Source organism: Diorhabda carinulata, chromosome 12 (assembly GCF_026250575.1).
Source record: "Diorhabda carinulata isolate Delta chromosome 12, icDioCari1.1, whole genome shotgun sequence".
Taxonomy (NCBI): Eukaryota; Metazoa; Arthropoda; class Insecta; order Coleoptera; family Chrysomelidae; genus Diorhabda; species Diorhabda carinulata.
The window spans coordinates 11081718-11109335 of record NC_079471.1 but is presented as its reverse complement, the minus strand read 5'-3'; the positions used below and the strand labels follow the sequence as shown (position 1 = coordinate 11109335).

General features: G+C 29.5%; 1 protein-coding gene across 1 annotated transcript; it reads left to right on the top strand.

The window, feature by feature from the left end:
• The first annotated feature begins 1399 nt into the window (after positions 1 to 1399).
• On the top strand, positions 1400 to 27618 carry LOC130900179 (protein TIS11). The gene is made up of 2 exons (XM_057810623.1): positions 1400 to 1700; positions 25774 to 27618. Exons 1-2 carry the CDS (start codon positions 1641 to 1643, stop codon positions 26479 to 26481), a joined length of 768 nt encoding a protein of 255 aa, XP_057666606.1. The 5' UTR covers positions 1400 to 1640; the 3' UTR covers positions 26482 to 27618.

Below are 27618 nucleotides of genomic sequence, written 5' to 3'. Positions count from 1 at the left end.
TAAAATCCAATTTTCTTTCGTTACATCAAACGCAAATCTTTAAATGCACAAAAGGTAAAGTTAAATCATAAATGATCCCAATCTATCACATAAAATCTCTATACTTAACGACGGGCCACGTTACGAAACAATTTTTCAGTTAAATCAAAAGCAAATAGAGTCGAATATGGGATAGATAAATTCAATAAAAAATAATTTAAAAAATTAATCACAATTAGTCATAATCATTTCAAATTTAAATCAAATTAGTTTTATAATTGAAAACCAGACATATATTGAAATTAAATGTTAATAAATGATGTTCTTAATTAAATATTAAACATGTATTTATAACCCCATTCTACAAGACATTAGAATTTTCATTATTTTTGAAAATCATGAATTAATCACCCGTAGATCATTCCAGAAAATTAACTATCCATAGCACTAAAGAAATAAAACAATCAAAATTATTCGGAAAAGTTCTTATTCGCCGGGAAATCTTAGTGACGCAGAATCTTCTAAAAAACTCATTAAAATCGACTACATACTATACAATATCATGAGAATTATTCCAAAAAAAATGTTTGAGAAGACGAAGTTAGCTAATATTCGACATAAAAAAACCTACATACCGTCAGAGTCCATCCAACCAATTATTTCCTTCCGAAATAATAAAATTAGAAAAAAAAATGATCGGCGCATTTCCTTACCGATATCCCTATGTAATTCACCACCGTCAACAATACTCAACTCCGAATCAGTCAATCCTCTTCCTCGCCCTATCTGAACTAAGTGATCGAAAGATAAACAATCTTTATTAAAAATATTCTCTCACCCCCTGAAAATGGACCATCTTTTTAACTCGGAAATTTACTTACTTCTTAATATTAATAAGTTTCGAAAAAGCTACTTCGAGAAATCAGAATTTATATTTCGTGCATTTATAATTGATTATAATTGATAAATTATTTTTTTATATTTGAATTTTAATCTATATTGTTGATAAAATATGTGTATATGGCAAATGTTAAAAATAATAATTGCCAAGGTAGTATTTGTATGGGACCTATACGAGCTTACAGAGAAATGCTAATACATAAGGAAGACCGTGAAAAAATAGTTTTACAATCACGTAACCTATTTAATCATTCTAGAGTTTATTATAAAATATTGGTAATTACAGGAAGATATCGTTTATCTTGTTCTTCATATCAAAAATAAAAAATAGAATTTCGTATTCTTCTTTCAAATGGAACGTTTTATATTTTCGTGGAATAATCCATCAATCCTTCTCGAATATCCACTTCTATACTTCTTTCGCATGTTCATGAATAAAAGTGACAATCTGGCAACACGAAATATCCGTAGTTTATCATTTCTGCCCCCCTCCCACCAATGTCCCTTCGGCTGAAAAAGTGGGAGCTAACCACTTAGCACGAATAGGCACCGTACGTATTCGAACCTCAGTAAGAGATATTGCGTGAAAGTAGTAGCAGGGGATTACTGCGTTCGTGGAATAGCGCACTTTTTCGTAATCAAATAGAAAAAAAAAATACATTTACTGAAAAAGCGAGTCTTCCCAATTGCAGAATCGGTGTGTTGTGTGTAATAAGTATTTTGTATTTTTATAAATTGTGGGTGCTATATACAGGATAATAATGTCTACAGCTATAATGTCACAGAACGCCATGTACGAATTCGGGGAAAGTCTTATAAAGGTAAATTAGTGTTCTTTTATTTAATAAAAAAAAATAATTATTTGGTGTAATTAGTTTATTCTAAATAATATAATCTAAGATATTTTTACCAATACGTTTAATATTTTTTGTAATTAAAAAATTACATGGGAGTAGTCGTTTTTATCGAATATCAAAGTTAATAAATGAATTAGATTGTTGTTTGAGTTTTGTTTATGAGATGAGTACGTTTTTTCTAAACTTCTTATTCAGATGAAACGATTATAAAACAATATACTTTTTCAAACATGTTGTCTCGCTTTAGTCTATGAAAGTATATATTGTGACATGAATAAAAAATGTAATACGTTTTTCTTTCAAAAATAGCTTAGTATTTATTAAATTAAGCAGGAACACTTCTTAATAATATTATTATTTATAACCATTAAATTGAATTTCCTGACCAGCATTAACTATGTACCTGTTGCTTCCGCTTCCATGTTATGAAAACAAGTTTGGGTCGTGGAAGTTTTTCAAAACAAATTAAATAATTGAACGTAGTAATGTTTTGTATTTTAGTGCATTGCGAAATTTAATTCGTGTATAATTTTATAAACATTTTAAAACTTAAAGATACCAAGTAGGTATTGACAAAAAATTAAATTTCAACATTCGACAAAAAACTCATAATATTGTGCTTGATATTTAAAAATATGTTCAAAAAGTTGTTTTGTACTTAGAAATAAAAAAAACGTATTTTGATGATGTATTAAATAGTTCTGATATTTTAGGTAAATAACCCATATGGAAAACAACTTTCTTTATTAATAATTGAATCATTAAAAATATATTAAATTCAGTTTTTTTCCTCAATTCACTTAAAAAAAAGGTGAATGGAAAGGACAAGGTGACGAAAACAATAGAATTGACTATTTATTCTTAAATTACATGATTTGAGAAGTACAAGGTTATAAAAGAAAATTAAAAGATGAGGTTGAAAGATGATGATAAATTTGAACATTACATTAATTGATTTGAAACTAATTAAACTTATTTCACTTACCTAATATAAACTGTGTAAGACGAAAATCTCTTTAAAGGCATTAATGATTTTCATATATTTGTATACAGTTAAAAATAATTCTATCATTTAGGAACAAAATTCTCTTTTATATTCACAAAACGCTCTTTTTTTTGTCCGTTAAGATTATTGATCTGGAGTTTTACTGTGTGTTCGTTTTTCTGTAGTTTGCTTACTTTACAGGAAATATTCGTCAATTCGGTAATAAAACTAAGAATATATATTAACAAGAGTACACTACACTTATTTTATGTCTACTATGTTTAAGTTGAGTATTGGATAGAAAAATAACTGGTATAAAAATATTATTTCGAGGAAAATATATTCGAGACGCTGTAAAAAACTTGTGATTAATAAAGAAATTCAACGGTATTTGAGAAAAAAAGAAACATTTCAAACAAACTGATTTTAAATTGAAATTTCTGAAACCGTTTTTGATGCTCATTGAACTTTTTTGGACTTCAACTGTGGATAGCCTTCTTCAAAAAATATCAGCGAGAAGAACAGATGTCAACAAAAGTTAGCACACAGAAAAACAAGTAGTGGCGCTGAGAGGGAAAGTGATTGTGAATCACTACAAATTTATTTCTATACATTCTTATATTTACTATGTTACACAACAAAATATTATCTGGTATTTCCCTGAAATCACTGTTAACTTGTGCTACAGAAAAATTTCTATTTGATCATTTTATTAATATCTTGTCATTTTTACGCAAGTATTTGTATTATATCCCCAATAAACCATATTTTTTGGTTCGGATAATTTTCAAAAATAGTTTTTAGAATGGAAAAACGCAACTTATTAGTTTATATGAAATTTAAATATATGTATTGAGCATAAAGTACAGTAACCCTTGAGAACAATAAATTTTTGTTTGAAAGTACAATAAACTTTAGATATTCAATTAATAAAATTATCATTGTAAATATTAATTTACTTCTGTTTGATGAACAATTTTATTGTTTACGCAGATGTACTTTGTGGTTATATTTACATTGTTGAACAAAAAGAAATTTTAGTTTAATGAAACATACTACTGAATAAAAAACATTTTACTTTGGTTAGAGAAACTTTTCGGTATTTACATTCTATTCATTTACCCTTAAACTCACTGATGTATTAAAAATAATTTGCAACGACCTAATTTGTTAAAAAAAATTAATTAAATAGCAACAAATATCGATAAACTTCATTTTTATGTCTTATATTATTTTGAAGGTTGTTATTGAATTTAAAATTTCACTGAAAACATATTTTGCAGCGATTCCAGCTTAATTTTTTTTGAATATCTTCATATTTAGGATATATTTATATTTTTATATATTCCGATAATAGTTTCAATTCATGCTCATGAATGATCAGTTATTCAAAAGCTTAGAAAATATATTAAAAAGAGTCTTTGTCTATCTTGGATGAACAAGAATGTCAAATTCTATCAGGTATTTGTATTGTTCAAAAAGTATGTGCTTAACTACATTGTTATAAACATAATAAAAAGGAGATTAAAATAATCATACGAGATATGATAAAATTAAATTTTATGAATAATAAGGTATCATTTATCGTATCTTGAAAATAAGTAGGTACTTACTTCTCCATAGTACAAGTAAATTTGTAGTAATATTTATTTCTATTCCATTTAAACTTCCTGCTTCGCGAGCCTCGATGTTTAATTCCAAAAATGCGGATTTTCATTATATAGTCATTATATTATAAATTCTGTAAACTATTCATTATACCAGAATTTGAATATAACAATAAATAACATCGAAAATATATGCCTCAGTAAAAATTCATTTCTTATGAATAACAAATTCGTTCCTACTATTCTCGGGTGGGTATTTTATTTCTCGGACCAACATTAATATGCATTTTTGGGTAGGGTGTAATACCCAACCAAAGATAAAGCCGGTTTTGCTGGCTACATCAGTCCTTGAATACAAAGTACACATAAAACCTGCTGGGTTACCAGTTTATTTGTTCAAATACATCAGGTAACTTTCAATCATCTTTATCCCTACCATAAGACTTTGCTTTTTACACAGTATGTCTGTATACGAGATTTTTCTCTGAAAGTAGATGGAGATCTCAATCGTTGGCACTCAGAGGTCGGGAAAATTGAATCTTGCGAATGGAAAAATTTGCTGTTGCCAAAAAAAATTTGCTTTGGGCGAGATCTGTGAATTTAAGTTTATTTATTTTAAGGTTTTAAAATTCATTTGGAAATTTTGAATTTTGCCTATGCATTTAATTCTAATATTTGTCTACATAGCCAGGAATAAAATAGGAACAAATTGTCATGTTTCTGTAAAAAAGTATATCCAAACTAATAGCCAAGTAATTTTAAATATGTCTAAATTTGTTAGTGGTACATTTATTTATTAAATGAATTAAAAAGAGAAATCTTAATACGTTGGAATGGAAGTTTGGTATCCACAGATCTAACAATAAACTAGAAATTGCACTAGTTTCTCCAGAAATTATATGTCGAATGGCATCACAGATAATTTCAAATACATTTAAGATTATTGAAAAAATTATTAATGTACTTATGATACAATAACGTGAGGAATTGGTAGGAGTGAAAAAATTATTTTTTTGGCAATAAATTGTCTAGAATAAATTGATCGATTTTTCTGACCTCGCTGCCAAGCTTTTTAGACCTCGTTTTTTCTTGAATCCTTCAACCCAGAACGCATAATAGATAATTCTTGACATACATGCTACAAAATAAACCATTTTTGTTAATATACTGAATACAAACTTGTTACCACCCACTTTTGATTTATTGCCAATAAATGTAGTTTGTGATAAGATTAGTTTATTTCTGAGGGTTAGAAGCTCGTTGATCGAGAAAACAGTATTATTTGAATGAAAATTAATGTATCTACTATCATGATGAATAATATCCATTTCAAGGTTATAATTTCAAACGATTTCATTGCATGTCTACCTAGTAGATGAACCACAAGTTGGATTTATAACTATTAAAGAATTGTTTACACTGTTGCAACATCCCATCTTTTTCATATTTCACAGTCATTTCATGACTGAATAAACCGAGAAATAACCGGTAAAGGCACTTGCATAAAATTATTTTTTTATTGGGACCGCGAAACAGTTCCGTCTCCAAAAATTAATAAAGGGATTAAACGAATCGTAAATTATGTTATTTTTCAATGCAACGTAGCAATCTGGTATCTGACTGATAAAGTGTTAGTGAATTTAGAATGTATCATTCTTGTAGAGAGAAGAAAATGATAAATTTGACACGTGAGAAACTTACTTTCTGTTAAATTGTGTACGCTATTTTTCTTACTCGCATAGATGCTCTTATTTTGTGCTTATTAGTCTTTAATTTTGCACAAAATGAATTGAAACTACTTTTTCTCAGATTTATAAAAAACTTTGCAACACATATGGGGGAAAATGTTGTTAACCTCATTTCTACATATCAAAATTAACAACCAAGTTTAGATGGATATCTACGGGAGAGGCAATATACAAGAAAAGTGGCAGGGTATCGATCGAAATGGCACATGCTGATTGGTTATTAAAATTTATATGAATTCACTTCAAAAGACATGTTTTCGACTTTCATATCTTATTGTTTCATACAGATTCCAACATATATTTCATGATGTACTTATTTAATTCTAACCGAAAAATTAGATCCTTAAAATAGTATTGTACTTTTTTTGTTTACTTGTTTATCTTCATCATCGTTTGAGTTATGTAACATATATTTTGAGCCTTGATAAAAATCAAAAGCTCTTGGATGGTTTTATTTTGAGTCCCGGCATTCCAAATTGTATTTTTTGAAAACCGTCTTTAATGTGTATAAAACATTTGTCAACAACCTTATATCCTAGAGCGGCTGAATTTTATCAATATTAAGTGATTTTCATAGACTCCAGTAAATAATTTTTGATAATATAGTATCTATAACTATTGCCATCTTGAATTATTATTGTGTTACTAACAGATTCAAAGATTTATTGATTTTGGATATTGTATTCTCTATTACTTTGGTATTATACGAATTTTACTTATATACAAGTTTCCACAAAATGCGGAAATTGAACATATTTGATATTGAAAGTATCAATAAGTATAAATGGAGCACGAGAAACCGGCACAGAAAACAATACAGTCGCACACAGAAAAATCTATGTCCTCTTCAAAAAGTTGTCTGGTTCGTCTACCAACATTTACATTCAGTTCTTATTGTTTTCATCTCTCCACCCTTGTCATAACATTACCCACTTTCGATCGTTCTGTCGTGTATTACAAACTGTCGCATTTGGGATTTTATTTGGCAACTATCACTGCAGTACATTATTATTATCATTATGTTTTTTTTTATAAATTTTGGGTAACAACTTCATCATTTTATCTTTTAGTGTATGGCCCCAGCTAATAACCTGCTTGTGGTCTAGAAAAGTATATGACTAGATACCCAATTTTCTATATTTTTGAAAAATTACTTGATTCTATCACGATGATATTTTTATATTAAACTAGACAAGAAATCATAGTAATTTAGCAGGGAAAATTTATACAAATAGATCTATGAATTGAGAAGCAATTTTTGTGTTTATATAGGTACTATTACCGAAAAATATATTCTGAGGCTGATAACTTTACATATCGATCCAGTTTTGCTATTCAAAAACCCTTGTTGTCTATTTATATACTGAGAAGTACAAATTTTCAAAGAATTATTTTTCATCCCTTCCAAATAGTTTATGTGAAATGTGAAAAAATATTTTGTAGGTCCTATAAAATAAAGACTTCAAATCATTTTTCTTTAATATTCTGTGAATTTAGTTTTAACACAATACTAAGAGAGAAAACCTCAAACATTGAAAGAATTTGGAAGAATAGGGACTGCCAAGCCCTTTTTTCACTTAGTATTTTTTATAAAAGGATGTTTTTTGCGACAAACAAAATAAATTCTGTGGAATAGAGAGTACATACTGTGTATCTTCATTTTTAATTGATTTCTAATGTTTCATTTGTTATTATTGATTAAATTCTTAGTAACAGCATTTCTGAAGTGTTTTCCTTGCTCGTATTGTTCCAGCAAGTTTCTTTGCAAGTGCAATCAAATCAGTGCTTTTTTTTGGAGAATATGGTGGGGTAACCATAGTTTTTATTTATACAGTACATTGTCTTAGTAAATGAAAAATGTTTCCTTCTTCATTTAGGGCCATTTTTAGTTATTCCCTTCCATATTTCGTCCATTAATGTACATTGTCACAGCTGTTTGATATTTTCCAACAAGTCTATATGCCTATATCCCAAACAACCCACATGGCATAACATTGTCAACCGATTGTTGTACTTTATCTTGGTTCGGGCGGCTTGCAGTGGGCCTAGTCAATTCAAATAACTGTAATTTTTTATCCTAGTAATAAGTGGTAAATCCAGTTTTCATCCATGGTCACATTTATGAAAAATTCTTCTCATTTTGCTCCCAATTCGTTTGGTTTTTGTTCAGTTCGAGGAAACGCAGTGCCCATTGGCATATAATCTTTTTCATGCTGAAGAGTTTATATACTATAGTGGAAACACTTCCATAATCTTCAAGACGTACACAATTTCAATCATTTTAACTTTGCAGTTATGTGTCACGACATCCTGATCTTTTTTCTTGTGGAGCGCCTCCTTAAAACGTCTTGGTCGTTTTACATAATTTGTATGCTTTAACTCCGCATACCAGTCGATAATGGTTCATTTTTCTTTGATAGATGATACTCCAACAAAAAATATGGTTAGTAATAACTGAAGATCTATTCATTAGTTGTTTATATCATATTTGGCATTACTGCTTTTCTGACCACTTGTTTCTCCATACTCTTGTCATATTTCTTTTTGCAAAGTTGATGTTAATATTTTCTCTACTTTTTCTGTCCTCATGTTAATTTATCTTCTGCTTGATATTTAGTTTTCAATGTATGTATTTAAATTTTTCTCTCACTTGTTCTGTGCCATTTTCATTTGTTATTTATTGGTTTTGTCTTGGGTATAAAGTCCATATCGTAGTTCTTATTGCGTGTTACCGTGGCTTTCTGTCTGTTCAAAATATTGTTGATGAATTTTATTTATTATTTATTTTCATTTTATTTTCTAAAAGAATACTATTACTAAAATTGAATAGGAAAGATCTTATCATTCTTACCACCTATCCCTTAAAGGTGCAACTTATTTCATATGATTTTTTTCTACAACTGGAAATTGGAGTGAAAAAATTGAAAATATAGCAGGTACTATAGCTACTGTGACTGCACATAATGAAGAATTTTTTTTAACAATACTTAGACTCAACCATAAACCAGTTCTGTCTGGACAAATGAAATTCTAAAGGGAGGTAGGATACCTGCTTAGATAATATCTAGTTTTAGTACTTAAAAGCTTAAAAGATCCATCTTTTATTTGACCTTGGAAGATATAAATAATTTAGGTACGACTTTTTAAATTATAACTAACAGCAAATATCAAAATTAGTGTTTTTGTAAAAACATCTTGTGGAAAGTGTATATAAACATAGACACTAACATCATTTTTTGAAAGTATATCTAAAATACATAGTTGTGAATTGTTATCATTGTATATTTTATATCTTTACAAATTTTGATTTAATAGATTATAAAATATAAAACCATACGAGTGTACGAATTAGCCTGTAACACAAAATTAGAAATTTGAATGATAAAATAAACAATTTCAACAAATTTTTAAATCAACTCATTTTAAATTAATTAAGTTCTTTCAAGTAAAATGGAATTACTACTTCTTAATAGATAAACCACTAGTTGTATCTGAAGAAAATATGGAAAACTTCTGAAAAATCTGGTCAGAGTCTTATTAGGATGTAATAATATAGTATCAATATAATAATAAACGATTTATTAATACAAAAAAATTAGATAACAATAAAATCAATGCTAGGATACTTTTCACAAATCACTTGTTAAGTTTTGCACTAATTTCAGTTGGAAATTGTTGAATCTTCTATATATTTTTTTGCAATTTATAACAAAATCGTCGCAGCTAACTTTCTTCCATATATATTACTGATGTCTGAGATTTGAATGACTTTTCATTTAGTTACTGATTGTTTAATTCTTAGCTATTGAAATAACATTTGTGACATGTTACTCATTAAAAATATCTGAAATTGCTGCACAATCGAAGATTAAATATTATAACGCACACTTGTAAACAGTTTAATGCAGTCAGATCTAGGTTTAAATACGTTCGTGTTTTCAGAATTATGGTTATGAAGAATCGCTTTTCACTTGTTATTGTAATAGTATATGAATGAAATAATCATTAGGTTTACTTCGACCACAAAGAATATATTTTCGACATAATCTGTATTTTGATTTTACAACTATATCTTAATATTGACCCTGAAGCACTGTATCTAATTTCCGTTTAATCATTATCGAAATAGTTAATACCAGTAGTATTTGTTTTTAATTAAATCTAATATGAAGCTTTAGAATATACGAAATTTTTTTTAAAAGTATTGAGCTCAAATTGTAGAATGTATAGTGACGGTAAATAAATTAGTTAAAACGAGGACTAGAAGGTACAGAAGTAGGAAAAAAAGAAGTTGAAGGCCAAGGGAAACATAGTTGGAGAAAGTTCGAAGAACAGTGTAGGGAGCAATCATCTCATTTATTTCAAAATATCAACTAATTAGTGACCTGCAAGGCCAATATTTCATAAACTATTCTGTTCTACAATTATTCCATTTTTCCAATGTATTCCAATTCACTTTCAATTTTTATTAGAATAATGTGCAAATTTTTCTAAAAATAGTTAATAAAACATTTAAAGACATGGAATGGATAAATACCAAAATTGTATTATTAGAAGCTTATGAAAAATTCAATACTTATTTTTATCCTAAAAGGATTAGAATTTTAGTTCGTTATCTGATTCTTAATATTTCTGTACAAACATCAAACACTCCTAAAACTTCTGTGTTCCTTAGAAACTGTATTCATTTTTTCACTGATTCAACTATCAATGTTTGGAAGAATTTTGCAACTGTTACATTAATGTATCGATTACAATTAATGCTAACTAGTATAAATCAATTTGTTTTACCGGAAGTTAAGTCAAACAAAACAGTAAAATTCCATGACTGTGCAATAACTACACGGACTTAATAAAAGTGATAACTAATTACCAAATAAACTTATACGTATTTAACATCGACAATAAGTGTCGAGGAATAATAAAAACGTTGAAAAACCACAGAATAATATTATAAACACGTTCGTAAAAGATTCCATCCACAGTATGCTTAGGTGAAAAAATTTTTAAACCTGGCAACATCGACTAACAGCAACTTGTTGGAATAACCTTGTAACAGTCAGTTGTGTGGTGTTTGTGTGTGTGTGTGTGTGTGAGTAGGCGCAATATTCATGACCGTGCAGGCAGAAATAATTGAAAGGGATTGAAGAAGCTTTCTTAAATTAAAAACTAACTTAGCGTAAAATATTTCGGTACCAGAGGGTGTTCACATATTTAATAAATAAGTTTGATCGTGTGGATTGTTAAAATTATTATAAATATAGTAGATCGATTTTTCAAAAACATTAAATGCATTGATTTTAATATCTGTATTTTTACTAGTTTTTCTCTTAATTTGGAATATATAGTGGACTCCAAATGCAATGATGGGGTTATATATATTAAATATATATAAATTTTTTTAAATCGGTTTTGTTGATTATATATGTGGTATAGTTATAAACTGAGTATATGAGAAACTAAAAAGAAATCAATGAAGTTTCCAGCAAAATACGCAGCAACTGATGAAAAAAAAAATGAAATATATGATTTGATATTATGTATTGTTCTGTTTGTTGAAGGTCATCAAGTTATAGAATTTATCACTTATATTTGTAACGATTTAAGCAATCTACAATAAAAAATTCGTATAAAACAAAAATCAAAGTCATATTCTCTTGAAATAATACAAAATTGTTAAACATTTACTTATACAGAACTTATCTCTGTATTTTCTAGTTCTTCATTTTCATTTTTTTTTGTAGGACGTCTTCCTTTTTTTTTCTTTTTTAGTTAACTTCACACTATTTTTTGATCTCTGGTCAATGCTTTCCAAATGTCCAAGTTATTTATAGTTTTATTGGATTAGGTACCTTTGTTTTTATATTTCTATACAGCTTATATACTTCAGCATATTCTCATATCATCATAACCCACAGTTTTGCTTCCTTGTAGCACTGTATCATTCTTGTTTTGTGAACTATTTTCAACGTTTTGATTCTAAATTCTTCTGTACCCAGAGCATCTTTCAACTCGGGTCTAAGATCTATCACCATTTCTTCACATTTATCGTTTTTTAGGGCTACCGGATACATAATTATCTGGTCTTTTAATGTTTCTTCACCCGTTCGTAATTCTAGCTAAAGCAATTTGTTTCCTTGATTTCCAAACAAATACCACCTCATTCAAATTCATTTCCTTTTGAGGAAATATTATTGAAACGTTCAGTAACTATATTTTAACTATAGAATTTCGGTGTACTTCAAACATTACATTTAAAGGACTATTCCTATTAATTATTGTAAATCGACGATCTTTTTTTTTATAAAAAGACGGAATGTATAAGTTTGTATTTACATATGATTACTGTTAGTTGCGTCAAGATAAATATAAATTTTAACGACTGTATGTATATTACATCATTCAATAAGTCTTGTGACTGACGCTGCCATAGTCAAAGCCATATGACGTTTATGAAGTACCAACTTTCTAAAGAGTATGTGTAAAATTTCATGATATTTCGACGGCGTGAAGCTACTTTTTTATTATTAAAACAATTTCGTGTGTTAATTTACCATTGCTTCTTGATGAAAAAAATACTGTACAAGCTCAGCAATGGCTTAAAAAGTGTTATCCAGACTCTGCCGGAAAAGAACCATTTGTTATTGGTTTGCTGAATTTAAAAGTGGTCGTACAGACACCGATGATGGTCTGGTCGACCCATTGAGGTGGTTATTCCAGAAAACATCAGAAAAGTCCACAAATTGGTTATATCTAATCGTAAATTGAAATTGCGTGAAATGCTGAGGCTGTAAAGATATCAGGAGGCAGTGTGTGTGTGTATAATTATGCATGAACATTTGACCATGAGAAACCTTTTTTCAAAGTGGGTGCCGCGTTTACTCACAGTTGATAAAAAACAAAAACGTGTTGATGATTCAGATCAGTGTTTGGCCATGTTTACACGTAATAAATCAGATTTCATTCATCACAAAGGAATTATTTTATTTCCCCGTGGAAAACTGCACCTAATAACTTCTTATTACATTCAAGTGGAAGATTCTTTCCTCTCATTAGCCATATTGTTCCTTGCATCTAGTAATTATAATTTGTTTCCAAAAAACTTATCGAGGATGAGAAGCTAAAGGTATGCTTCACTTTCTAGCCAAAATCGCACGCGACAGTATTCTATAACGAAGGAAACTTACGTCTCTGTTAGAAGTGTTTCAATTTATAGAGAAGTATAGTCACTAATTCAGATGTGATTAAAATGTCATCTTTTTTGCTAATTCTGAAGCGTTTCTTTCTGAAAGACCTTGTAAAGATAGTTTCATAAAAACATCCAATCTTCGAAAATTGAATATATTAAGTATTATATTTCGAAATACTCCTAATTAAAAATTCGAACCAAAAGATTATAACGGTTTTGGTGTCCAGCTTCACTGAAAGTCAAGTTAAACGATAAAATTTACTTTTATGCATCACGATATAGAGTTCATTGACATAATCGATGGACATCAGAAGGCAACATGGTTAATAAAAAATATCGGAATAAGAGAACTGCGCCTCTTAAATAAAAGTGAATGTGAAAAATTGATGAAACAAAAATACGGTACCAGGCTCGCATTAATCTTTTAAAAAGTAAAAGTAGTATTACGTAATTAGATATTTAGTTCCGGAAGCAAGAGAATGTTTATTTAGTTTATATTCATATCGCCATTTATATAAATATATATATATATATATATATATATATATATATATATATATAAATATATATATATATATATATATATATATATATATATATATATTTCTTTAATTTTTTATTTCTTAGACCTTGTGATATGTTTATGTTTCTAAATCTTCTTGATTTTAGGTCTCTTCTGATTCAAAATTAGTTTTTTCAATAATAATGTTTCTAAATGTATATGTAAATATATAAAATTGAAAATTTGCCATAGGTAATTTGAATTTACATTTCACATAGTGGATAATTATTTTTATTATTAATATCGCTTCAATGTTTGCGCTTGTTAGCGAATACTTATAATTTTTAGGAACCTTTTCGAAAATGTGACATATCCTATCTGTTTCTATGACATCCATAGTTGATATAGCAGTACTGAAGAAAATATCTTGAATTAAGCAAAAACAACAGTGTCTCTAGTCTTGGTTCCTGGTCACTCGTGTATCAAAGGAAATGAAAAGCCCAACACTTACCAGAAAAAAAAGTATTAACACCTTTTGTTGATGCAGAACTGTAGGAACATGCTCCTATAGGAAATAGTTTACTAAGGTGTAAACACATAAGATATATCTCCTCATTGCTCAGCTTACCGGCCGCTACCACCTTAAAAGAGTAATTCATTAGAATAGATTTAGCAAAATCTGACGAATTCATATTCGGTGGGAGGGGGAATAAATTCCTAAAATGCCTTTGCAAGCCAATGTAAAAAAAATACTTTGAACAAGAAACTTTAAGGAACGAGAATCTTACCCTCATCAAACCACGCCATTACAAATAATTCAGATCCTATACCCGCTTTACTGTACGTAGCATTCTAGCTAGTGAACTAGGTGACTTAGAATTAAAATATCCGGGAGAAAAAATTGGAAATAATGCGATTATTTGGTGAATTGGTAATATTATTAAAATCATTTAAAATGACCAGTTCTATTGAATACACCCGCTTCTTGGTAAGAAATTTTCACAAATGTCCAAAAATAATTATCCCTTAACTTGAACAAGTTACTAAATTGAATGGGGAAATAATTGAAAAATGCATTCATATAGACAAAAAATAGATAAGATTCATCGCATTCATCCCATTTATTTCTTTGTACATTTTTTCCTGCATTTTATCGTCTCGATATGATAAAATAATTATTCCATTGTAAGAATTAGGAAATTTCTCAGGATCACACTATTAAATTGTAATTTATAGATAAAAAAATGATGATATTCACAAACGAGGGTTGTGACTATAAAAATTTAAATCTCCATTCGTTAATACAAAGAAAATATGGTGGTTTCCTAATGGGACACACTGTATAATTAAAAAATAATATAATTCGCTTTGTTAATGATATACCAACCGAATAGTTGATTTGAATGGGATCATAGGTCACTGATTCATTTATTTACTACCTAGAATATGAGGTCATTGTAGAAATATATATTTGAACGTCAATATTATCTTGAAATTATACAGGCATTATTTGACCAAAGTCTCTTATTTCATTTAACTTTTAAATTATTGGACTAAATCGAAATAATAATGAAATGTGGAGTTGACACATATGCACAGTTAGTGACGATCCAAATTAACTACCTAACTGTACCTTTTAATCTTATGTTATTAGATCTAATATTAGCATACCATCAAAATGTTCGAAACAACTCTGCCATGTGTACCATTCTATAAATCAAGTTTTATATGTTATTCGTCTCAAATGGTCACATTAACGTTTTTATGACGTACAAATCTTTGTTAATGTATTACGTACAGACTTACCATACACTAAAGGAAGTATCAGATATTTCGAAATCCTTGTTCACTAATTAGTTGTTCTACGTGAACGATAGGAACGACTAAATACGAAAATATCAAATTTGTTATTGTATTATTTGTGGCCTTTATTTTCGTGTTAATCAGATAAGGCTTGTCTTATATTTCGCACCTACGCTCAAAAAATTTTAACATTTGGAATTAATTTCAAACTCTTATTACTCGATAGTTCCCTTTTTTTGACTTATGGCACTATTTGATCGGATTTGCTATTTCTTCTACTAAGTTTGTATTTGATTATTTTTGTCGTTAACTGCTTTTATTTTCTTCAACGAGAGTTGTTTTCAATCTAAAAAAAAGCAAGCACTTTTTTCCATAATAATTTCAAATTAGGCGTTTACGTATAATGTAATCTCTAAATTTAACAAATAGAAAAAAATTGCTGCGAGCAAGATCTGATAAATACGGTGGATTGACAACTAATACCACTTTATTTTGGTTCAAATTATCATTTTACTTTATCAAGCAATTATGCGTAATACTCTCTTCTTAGTGTTTTACCTTTTTGAATATATTCGCTGCTGACATATTCAGGTTGAGACTTGAAAGTTTTCATACAACTCTCGTACTATTAAGGAATTTGCACTCATATTCCCGATGTGTAACCAGCTTCATAGTTGGATATTGAAATAATGAATCTTAGACATCATATTAATAAAATTTCATGATTTTTCATAATTTTTCATAATTTTTATCTGGACATCAAAATAATAAAGGAAGTTTAAACGTAAATTGAAAGAAACAATTATTAGAGAGAACAGTTGCTTTCTGAGGAATGTATTGTCATTTGCAAACAACCTAATAGAAACTAGCTAAATCATTAATAAAATTTCCATATATAAGTAGATGTTCTAGGAAATTGTCGAACAATGATAGATGTTATAGGTTGAGGAAGCATGAATTAAGTTGGTCTGACAGTCTATATAAACAAGGAATTTGAGTGCCAATTACACTCGCGAAGATTAAATACTACATAAAGAAATATAATTCGAAAATGAAAACCAAAGAGTAAGAAAAATTAAAATTATTTAGTAACTTCCTTATTGCGTCCTTTTACATACTAATTGTACTAATTTAAAAATAATAAATTAATTTAAATGTAGTCGAGAAACCAAATTATGGAGAGAAATAGTTGACCAGTATTCTTTTTGGTTATCATTTTCTGTTTTCCACTCAGTACATCGTAGCACTTTCATAAAAAAATGTCCATATAGTAACTAGAGAAACTTGAGCACATTATGCGAAGCTTTAACCTAAAATATTCCTCCTCCGAGAGATAGTGTGTTGTATCACAAATATTCTAAAAGGATATTAACCCATTGTTTCAACACCTTCATATATATTTTGTTCTAATAGTTGACACTTGGTAGAATACACAAAACATATTGAAAGATAGTTTTCATTTATCAAACGCGTGCTTGTAGAAACACATACTTTCTTTCCCTTTTATTCCACGCCACTCTCTTAATAATTATTTCTGAATGTGATGATAATACCTGCAAGAAATCGTTTTAATATGTGATAATTCGAAAAATTTGATACGTTCGGTGACCCCGCAGATGAAGAAACTCCCATACACGTCTAGGCATCCACAAAAGGATATTATCAATAGCCACTCGTTTTCAAGCTCTTGAACTGCATGGATTGATTGCACCGGAATCTGTGGAATTTGATACAAATTGAACCCTTTCTATAATATCCCATACTTTTTATATTGTATTTAAATATGGTTACCGGTGTAGCTACGCGTCGGTCGTCTTCTACCTACTTCTAATTCCATCCGACATATAACCATAACCATCCTTGCAATGCAGGTGGACAATATTGTAATAGGAAAAACCAACATAACAACTCGTGACACAACAATTTCATGTTAATCGATAAGATTACGATAATTTTGACGTCTTCGAACTCGAGAAATTTTGTTACGCTTAACATAATTACATGAAATTGCAATAATATAAAAGTACCTTTACTATTTGGCTTCATTAGCAAATTATTAAAAGAAAACATTTGATTTTATTAACATGGTCAAAATGTTATCATAGTTGACTCTAAATATTTTTTTATTAATGCGACATGATCAACATTATTTATAACAATTTAAACGATGTACAGTCATTTACCGTATTGAGATATTGAAACGTAAGCGCCACTAGTCTAGAGAAAGTATTCAACATTGCATCGCAACCGTTGCAGTTACATTGCGGAAAGAAATTTAAAAATTGAAAACGAATGTTGTTTTGATTGTACGATCAATGATTATGGAAAAGAGAAAGAGAAAAGAACTCCCACTGCATAGAAGTAGCTTTCACAGTAAATGAATTACGCTGTTTGTCACTACCAAGCGTAGATACTATAATGTAGAAAGTAGATACTTTTACTGCGGTTGGGTAGATATAAATCTGCTTCATAATAACATTTATTAATTATTATAAAGGGTGGACAAATGAAACTTTACTTAAGTTAGGGGAAATAAGACGTCTTTTCAAAATCATTATACCAACAATTACTTGCGCTATTTGCTAAAGTGTCCCCTCTCGAGGTCATGTCATCTACTGGTTTTTTTTTTGTTCTTTTTGTCGACACTGTAAGTTGTGATTCAACTGTTTTTTCGATCTTGTTTCCTGGCGTAGTCTTTCTCGAAGTTGTCCGTCACTTAGATATTGCGGTGGCTCCTAAACTCTTCGTATATTCTCCTAACAATATCATCTTGTAACTTATTCTAGTCCACCTCTCGATAGATTTGCTGGGTCCTGACCTAACCAACGGGATGTAAGCTTACGCTTGGAGCTTCTCGCGATGGCTCTCCGCTGTAGTTTGCATTAAAGATGGCCCTGATAAGTTATAGCTTGGATCGTCTACAGATAAGTCCTTCAAGCCGTCCTCCTGCTTTTATTGTATTGCCCACAAGGTAGTCGACGGGATCCCTAAATGTCTGTTCTTGGTTTAGGATGAGTGCCATGTATTAAGATTTATTATATTTGGCGTGTGCCTGTGTGGCTTATTACGACTGCACTATCGGATTGCTGAATATTTTCCTTTTTTAAAACATTCGAATATATTTGAAATATTTGTCTTTATTCTCACTGCACGGTGCAATTTCATTGTCTTCATTCATCCATGGTCTAAAGAACGTCTTCTTTCTATTTATTTAAAGAACTAATTAAAAAAATCTCACCAACGAAGCCACTGTCTCTGGCAGAAATATTTCAAAGAAATTGTGTACATAATGTGATTCGATATTTTTATTGGTAAACAGTGAAGATGAAGAGTCCATGTGGACTGACGGTCTGTTAGATATTTACCGAATTTGATACGGGGAATAAACATTATTTTTCATTTCTTAATTTGGTATGAGTGCCGTGCGTATTTATGAAATATTGCAATTAATATTGGAAAAACTATAATAGTAATAAGTTAGACATCCCTGTTGAAACATACTCGTATAAACCTATAAATTTTTGTTTATGTCAGTAAACAAATCGCCAAGATATTTTCTTAACGAGAATGGATCTCACATAGACTTATAGTTTAAATTTCTGACTTTTATATATTACCCACTAATATGTATGTATTTGGCTATGAAGTTATATTCATATAACAAACCAATCATAATTTTTTTGACCTGAAAAATGTTGACATTGGTAATACGACTTTGAAATTTTATTAAAACATCAGGGTATGATATTAATATAATAAAAACATGTAAACAACTAATAAATATTCTAATAATTTGAAAATATTAATATCATATTTCAAGATTACAAGAGATGTTCACCAACAGATTTTTTTTCGTGAAGAATGGTTGATTGTGTTTAATTTTCAAAAATTTAATGGAGTAAAATAGCTGATAGAATTCCATTTTCTGTTCTACTCATGTTTCCAAAATTGCAAATAACAGCATTAAATTTTATATTCTTTTTTTGTTACAGTATTCAAAAAAATCCTTCTTACACTGTACAACATACTATAGGGACCTTCTTGATTACGTATGTGAAATCTGCGCACAGATCGTTGACAGATGAAATAAAACTCTAACCACACATGATGTATGTAACCAAAATTGTTGACTTCCGCCCCCCTAATGGCGTTATTCATCTAGTTTGTAAATTTTGTGGTGAGAGTAATGTGAATGAAATAGATGAATAAATACAGATAAATTTACTAGTACCACATATAATTTTTTTATAGTGTTCATATACTTAAAGTGAAATTTTTATTTTCACATGACTTGCGATTGAACAAGATCAAACTGGTCTGTTAAGAGATGTAACATAGTATTAAAAGCACAGATAAGCGATTGATAACAGCAAGATTTTCACTATTTTAATATATCATGCAGTAATTCTCTGGTCTAGCAGATAGAGATTACAACAAATTTCATTTTTATATATTTCCCTTGTAGTATCTTAAAAATGACAGCTTCCAAATTTTAAACTCATTCCCCCAAATAATTTGTTACTTGGAATTTTTCAAAATGAACAATATCTAAATTTTTCTAAACAGACGAAAAAAAATATTTTCAAAAGGGAAAAATACCATTTTGGCAAAGGTATGACTCGAACAATCATTGACTAGTGTGATTACGAGGTGTGATTAAATGGTTTGATGAATGGTGAGAAGAGAAACCAAACAGAAGATACAAACTAATTACTTTTAAGGGCCTTTAAAGTAATCGGCATTACCCACAACAATCTTTTGACAATGTTCATAAAGTTTCTGGAAACCTTCAAAAAATGCTTCCCTCGAAATGGATGGAAGAACTTGGCTTTGTCTTGATTTCTGGAACTGTTCGTTATCTTCAGAATTTGATTCTTTCTGTAGGTGAGGAGGGCTCAACTTATCATTACTTTATCTCCTCCAAACTATTTTTAAACTCCAGATTAAGCTGACATGCAAAAGAGTATCGCATAGGCCTTACTTATTGTATTTTATTCAATTGAAGTTATTGTAAAAGATTCTTCATTTGTAAAAACGACGTTATGTACTGACATTCTACACTATTATTTAACTGCGAACTGATTAGCGAGACTCCCACTTAAAAATAACTTAGAAGAGATAAAAACTTTTTGTTAATATCTTAGTTTTGAATTTGATTTTTGTAACATACTTTTCATATTAAAATATATTGTGTGGTATATCAAAAGAAATAGCAAATATATATAGTATTTTCAGAATGTTTAAAATCTATTTTTATTAAAAAAAAAAATAATATGTACCATGTATTGTTTTCAAATGGTATGACTTGATGAAGATATCATATAGAAATGTTTATAGTTTGGAAAAAAATTTTCCAATGGGAAAAAATCTAAATAAAGGAGGAAGTCATCGCTGAAATTAGAAACCTATTTTGATATTGAAGAAAACTCTTTTTATAAAAATGTTGGGATAGCGTAGGACCCTCGAAAGATGAATAAAACAATTTTTCTAACGATATATTATGTTTATTTTAAATCATTTATTTTGATATCGTTTGAAATTTAGCGAAACATTTTATTGGGTAATTACAGTAAGAAATTATTTGAATCTTATTCCCTACCGAACTCAATTACTTTTTTCAATTTTACTAGAATATTAAACATTGTTATCGTCGTCTACTTTCATTTTCTAAAAGTTTACAATAAATTTAATTCTTTCGGTTCTTTCACGTTTCTTTTATAATTCACAATAGAGAAAGTATGACGAAGTTCCCATTGACTGATTTCATCTTATGTAATAATATAATGTCACGACCATGTTGCCAGTGTTAAGATGATTTTAATAAGAATAATAATAAATATTTAAAACCAGCTAATAAATATTATGATTATACAAATTAATACTAAAATTTGTTGTACCAGTTAACGTCACTAAATGTCTATATTTTTTTATCTCGAGATAAACTCTCTTTATAGAGATAACTTTTGATCAGGCAGTTTTACTCGGCAGTGATAATAATTATTGTATACTTATTTCAAGATGAGTATAATTGTGCAAGCGAGATTACCTATCTAGAGAAAATTATTTATGACCAAGTGAAAATAACTGATAATTAAATTTGCAACTAAATTGATACAAAATGTATCTTCGATTTCATCGTATCTTCATACGAACAGAAAGTTAAATCATGAAAAAATAATTACATACTTTGAAATTGTTTGCAACCTAAGTTTCCAATCGGAGCAGTAAATAATATTCATTATTGTGGTAATAGGCTACTGCATGGTAATCAGGTAAATTATGTTCTGTGAATATAATGACATGGAACAGTAAAATTTAAGGAAAACTCAAAAGTATTTAAATAGAGGTGAACCTTCTAGTATAAGAGAATTGAAGATTGATTTCATAAATAAATATATTCTTAGGCAGTTGTATACGAGGTTTGTATGAATGTTGGCTGCTACGTTTGCTCACTTTTGACCAAAAGCACATTCGAATGAACATTTCTAGGCCTTATTGGCGCGGTTTAAACAAAATGAGTTGAATTTTTGCGTCGATAACTGTTGATGAAACCTGGATCCACCAATACATTTCTTTGTAAGATCTTCAGACAACCATCGTATTGCAATTTTTTTCACAACCTAAAAATAAAAAAGCAACAACATAATAACTACCAAATTATATAACATAGGAGGAAGGAATAATAGATAGAAAAATATGTTTGGAAAGAGAAATGCCAACAGAGTAGAACATATAGAACATAATTAAAAAAGGAGATATATCCAAAGATATTTGACAGTACGATGTCGGTGTTTAAGTTACTAACACACTTGGTTAACAGTCGCGGATAAAATTATATTAAATACTGCCATGCTCCCCTCTCTATTGGCCAGCGTGGGTGCTATAAATTTCAGAAAACGCAAAATCGTACTTATGAGCTCTGTATTCTTGGCTTTAATGTAGTTCAGCTCTTTGATTTTTTAACTATGCCTAATAAATATTTTGGAATCTCATAAAAACAAACTAATGCAATATATTTGTTTGAAACTACGAATCAAAAAGAATTTGTTAACATTGTTATCCATAATTGTCACTGAGGAATTTATTTAAAAAAGTTTTTTCTTCCACTAGATTATGTACAATGAAAGAACAATATTACTCGACTTAAGTTGTTTTTTAAGAATGAATTTCGGATAGCGGTGGTACGCTAAATGTTGAAGTTAGTTAAAAAATAATATCACTTTATCGGCCTGCTTTGCAACATTGTCATGTGTAGTTTGCTCACTGTCTGTTTGCTTACGTCAATTTGATAATGCTATCTGCAAACATATCGCGCTGGAAGCTGTAAATAAGAATAGATATGCCGACATCAGACAACTTCAGTAGTAGGGGCGCATGATACAAAAATAATGATGATTTGGTAAAGTTTAGTATGCGGGTTGTAATTGAACAATATAATATTCAAGATCGAGTGTATTATGCACAAGGTTGCTGCAGGTTTTAAAATTATTGCTTTAAGATTATTGCTAAAAATTCAAAACTCGAAACTAAATATTAAATATCAACATTTTTGCGACTAAACATAAAAACAACTAATGTTAGGGCTAAAGTTATTTATTTATATTATTTGGAGGTTCTGCATTCGTAGCAGAAAATTACTTTGTAGCACCACTTTTTAGCACCAGTCTCGTTATTTAATAGCGATACCTTGATAAGTTGAGCTTAAAATATATTTTGTATGTTTAATTACGTCACTATTGAAATACCAGCATATTTAATAAATTTTATAGACATTACAGGCTATACGTTAACATTTAATGTAATTTATAATACTTTTAATTATTTTATTCTATTATTTGCAACTGTGTGCAGGTCACTAGCGCATAAATGTTATATCATTTACTGTTTACGTCATAAACCTTCTCTTTGAAGACCTGTGTCTCTCCTCTGATTGTCGTGGAACTTACACATCGTCAAAACGTCGCGCAACATCTTTATCTATAACAATCGTCATAGATTTAAGGTATGGATTATAGGAAAGCTTCTATAATGTCTACAGCTAAAAACAAATAAATGAAATTACTTAATGAGGCATTGGTGGTATAGATGAGGTGCTCCTACGTACTTCTAACAAAACGTTGGTTGATATTGTGAGGGGCGGTATGGAAAGATGATGAGAACGTCAAGATATTCAGAAAGTGAGGTACATTTTCTTTCCCTATTTGTTCATATATTTGGCCTTGATCCTTCATCATCTCGTCTATCCATCTAAATGTTGGTCTACTTCTTTCCTCTTCCTTCAGTTCTACTTTCTATTATCCTTGTAGATAGTCTTACATACCCATTTTATATGAACCATCGATTTTAATCTGTGCCTTTTTGCGTTGTCGTCATTTATTTCCTTTCATTCTTGGAATAAGGACTTTGTGGAAAGAGCTTATATTCCCTAGTTTTGCATGTGAAACATGTATTTCATATTTGCATCAGTGGGCAGCTTAGGAATTGATTTAGATACAGAAACATTAACTGATAAAGTTCATCAGGAAAATATACAATAATTCCGCGTTGTTTAAATGAAAAAATTGGCGTCAAATAGATTCGCTGCCTTTTTGCAGAAAAATAACCTAGTAATCGATACGATTGGCTTATTTATTGGCAGTTTAGATCTTATTTTAAAATGTTTTTGTTTTATATGACGTTAACAAACATGATTCTATTTTTACTGGTCATTCCATAATAACTGAGGAAGAACATAAAACAACAAAATTGGGAAATACTAAATAAGAAAAGTTTCAATGAACAAGTTATACAAAATATTATTCTAATGCCCTTGAGACAGCAGATCTAAAAATACATTGCATATTAAGTTGAAAATGATGAAATAATTTGTAAAAGCTTTAAATCGAGTCTAAAATTGTTTTGAATAATTGTCCTGTGAATTTGCTGGGATTAATACTAAAAATGGAAGACAGTATAGATTGTCCTCAAATAAGGCAACTTGGTATGTAACGGTTGGTCGGTGTTTATTGGTACAACATTTTCTTGATAATCATAAAGCAGAGAATAACTGGAATTAGAAGAAGTTATGTCTTCAAATTATAATATTCTCGGTTCTAGACCAGAAAACTTAGATAATTATGGTGAAGAACAGAGGGAAAGATCCCTTCGGAATATTAAAACCCAAGAACGGTGAAATATCTACATGACTAATCACGGTTGAACTTTCAGGAACATTAATAAGGTGAAATTAACACAATTAGAAAAAAAAGAATACTATTTGTAGCATATCTCAAAAAATAGATATGGTAGATAAAATCTGAGGGCTATTTTGAATTCTGCAACCAAAAATAAACCAGGAGTAGTTGAAAACCGCGAGAGTTAACATGTCTGTTGCCCTGTGTAATTGTTTTTGAATAAACAATAAATAATAACAATATTATATCCTTCAGACGTAGTGTAGAATTATGGATTTTAAAAGCAGAGTAAAACTAATCATGACTCATATATATACCTTGGAAACGTACTGAGTATCATTTATAACTAAACTCAAACAGATAATACCAAACATAATAATTTAATATTTCAATAAGTCATAAGTAACAATAAAATTTTAGTAAATACTCAACAACGGTACAACAATAAACATTAAAATTTTAACATATACTCAACAACGGTACTATTTATTAACGTAAATATGGAGAATTTTATTATCTGTTATAGTAATAACCATTGCTGTGAGTATGATTTCTTCAATGACAAAGTTCAAAACAGAATTTTAAATTACACTCGGTATAAAAACAGGAAATTGATCATTTTAACGCTCAAACACGGTAACAAACGACGTGGTCAATTAAAGAATTGACGTAAAGTTAACTGAAGGAGAATCTTTTGACCTTTGTAGATAGTGATTTTTTGTAATAACTGCTAGTTATTGGGAAATTTTTTCATCAGTCATTTCGTTAGAACTTTAAATACCCATATTATTTTCTTTATTCTACATTGTGAAATAATAATAAACAACAAATAAGTAGAAAATATCTTCAACAGATGAGAATATAAAATAGTATTAGTCCAAATAACATTTGTATTTTAGATTAAACGAATGGACTATAATTTATTTGAAAGTTGAAAAAAATATATAGTTGTGTCCCTAATATATATTACTTTTTATATAATTTAAACTATTTTTATATTGATATTTAATTAATGAATATCTTTTTCTAGAACGGCATAACGCCAGAATCAAACAATGGCACTCATCTACCGATCGCGACCTCCCAGATGCGTCTGACATTATCCAGAATGGCCTCTACTCCCATAGGTCAAGCAAGTTCTAATCAATTAGCGGCCATGCTCCTAGATAATCTAACCCAACATCGGCGATTGGAGCGAACTCAATCTGCTCCCGCTCCCCCAGTATCTGCGCCTGCGGCGACGGTTACCGCCACTACAGTCAACACCTCCCGTTATAAAACCGAATTATGTCGTCCATTTGAAGAGTTTGGGGTCTGTAAATACGGCGATAAATGTCAGTTCGCACATGGCATTAGTGAGTTACGCAGCCTCGCCAGGCACCCCAAATACAAAACGGAATTATGTCGCACGTATCACACAGTAGGTTTTTGTCCTTACGGACCACGTTGCCATTTTGTACATAACCAAGATGAAGTCACAAAACCTCAAATACTGAGCAGCAGATCAGCTTCTGTTACACCACGTGCTGCGCGACCAGCTGCACTCAGTCCCTCGCTATCATTGGATAGTCCCAGTCCGCCTTGTAGTTTGAGTCAAAGTCCTACCTCATCCATGGGATCGTTTTTTAGCAGCGATCCCGAACTGCATTCCCCTGGTGTCGAAGATCAGAGGTTGCCAGTTTTCAACAGATTTATAGATACTACGCAGATCCTTGCTTTGAGCGATTTAATGTTGTAGTGCTATTTTTATATTTTCTTTACGATGGATAAAATTCGGAACATGGACGTTCAGTTCTTCTAACAGTTGATTTTATTTAAACAATGGGCAGTTATACAATGTAATGTAAGGGCAGAAAAAAATCTTTAAACAATGTTAAAAAATTTAGCATATTAGAATTTGATGTTAAATTTAGTCTAAATGACGTTTTTGTTTAAATTTTTTGACTATGTCACCTATTGGTGGTTGCAATAGTGCAAGGCTACAATTTTCATACATTGTTTCCATTATAATATAAAAGTAAATAAATTATCTGAAATTAAAATAAAATTGTTCTTATTATATTGATTGAAATATTTCATTTTTTTGCGGTTTAAAACGGAATAAATAAAAATATGCACTCTATAATAATTTAAGTATTTATTTTTATAGTTTTTAAGTTCAAAGTAATAATTTTTTTTTAATATGTGGAGCTCCGCAAATTTGAATGAATTATTTGATTCTACATGTTTTGTGCCTTTGAAAAATTGAAGATTTATGGAAATTTAAAAGAATATGTAAAATCGATTGTAAACATAACGTCCAAGTTTCGATAAAGGCTCCAACTCAGACTTTATTTAATGCATTGTCTTATTTATGTTACAAATAATTATCTCGTCGTCAAGACGGAGTGATTTTGATATTGTGTGATTTTTTTTAAATATTAATAAATTTATAAAATGGTGTGTTTTATACGAATGTTAATATATGTGAATGTGCAACTTAGGTTAGTTTTCAAATCATCGGTCTTAGATTTTCGTAATACATTCCGCGAATTATTTATTATTTTTATTACTGCTTTTCTTACATTGTTTCCCCTTTTGTGTGTGCCTTGTGACCGATGAAAGAATTAAGATTTTTTTGTTATTTAAATCATTATTTAATTTGTGTTTTTTTCTCAATCAACACGTTTATGTTATGTAGTTATTTTATTATTATAATTTATGTGTAACTTATTATTTATATCGCAATATTTAGAGACCACCGTGCTCATTGTCTCAGTCAAAGTGCATCCTTTTGCACAGACTGGTCGGGAGTTCGCAATACCTGTATATTATTTATGTAGCTAATAATGTATCTTTGTATCATTATCAATAAATTATATTTTGTTCAATACAA

Coding starts and splice junctions, on each gene's coding strand:
- LOC130900179 (XM_057810623.1), top strand. CDS start 1,641: ATGTCTACAGCTATAATGTCACAGAACGCCATGTACGAATTCGGGGAA. Junction 1,701..25,773: donor TCGGGGAAAGTCTTATAAAG/GTAAATTAGTGT, acceptor ATCTTTTTCTAG/AACGGCATAACGCCAGAATC.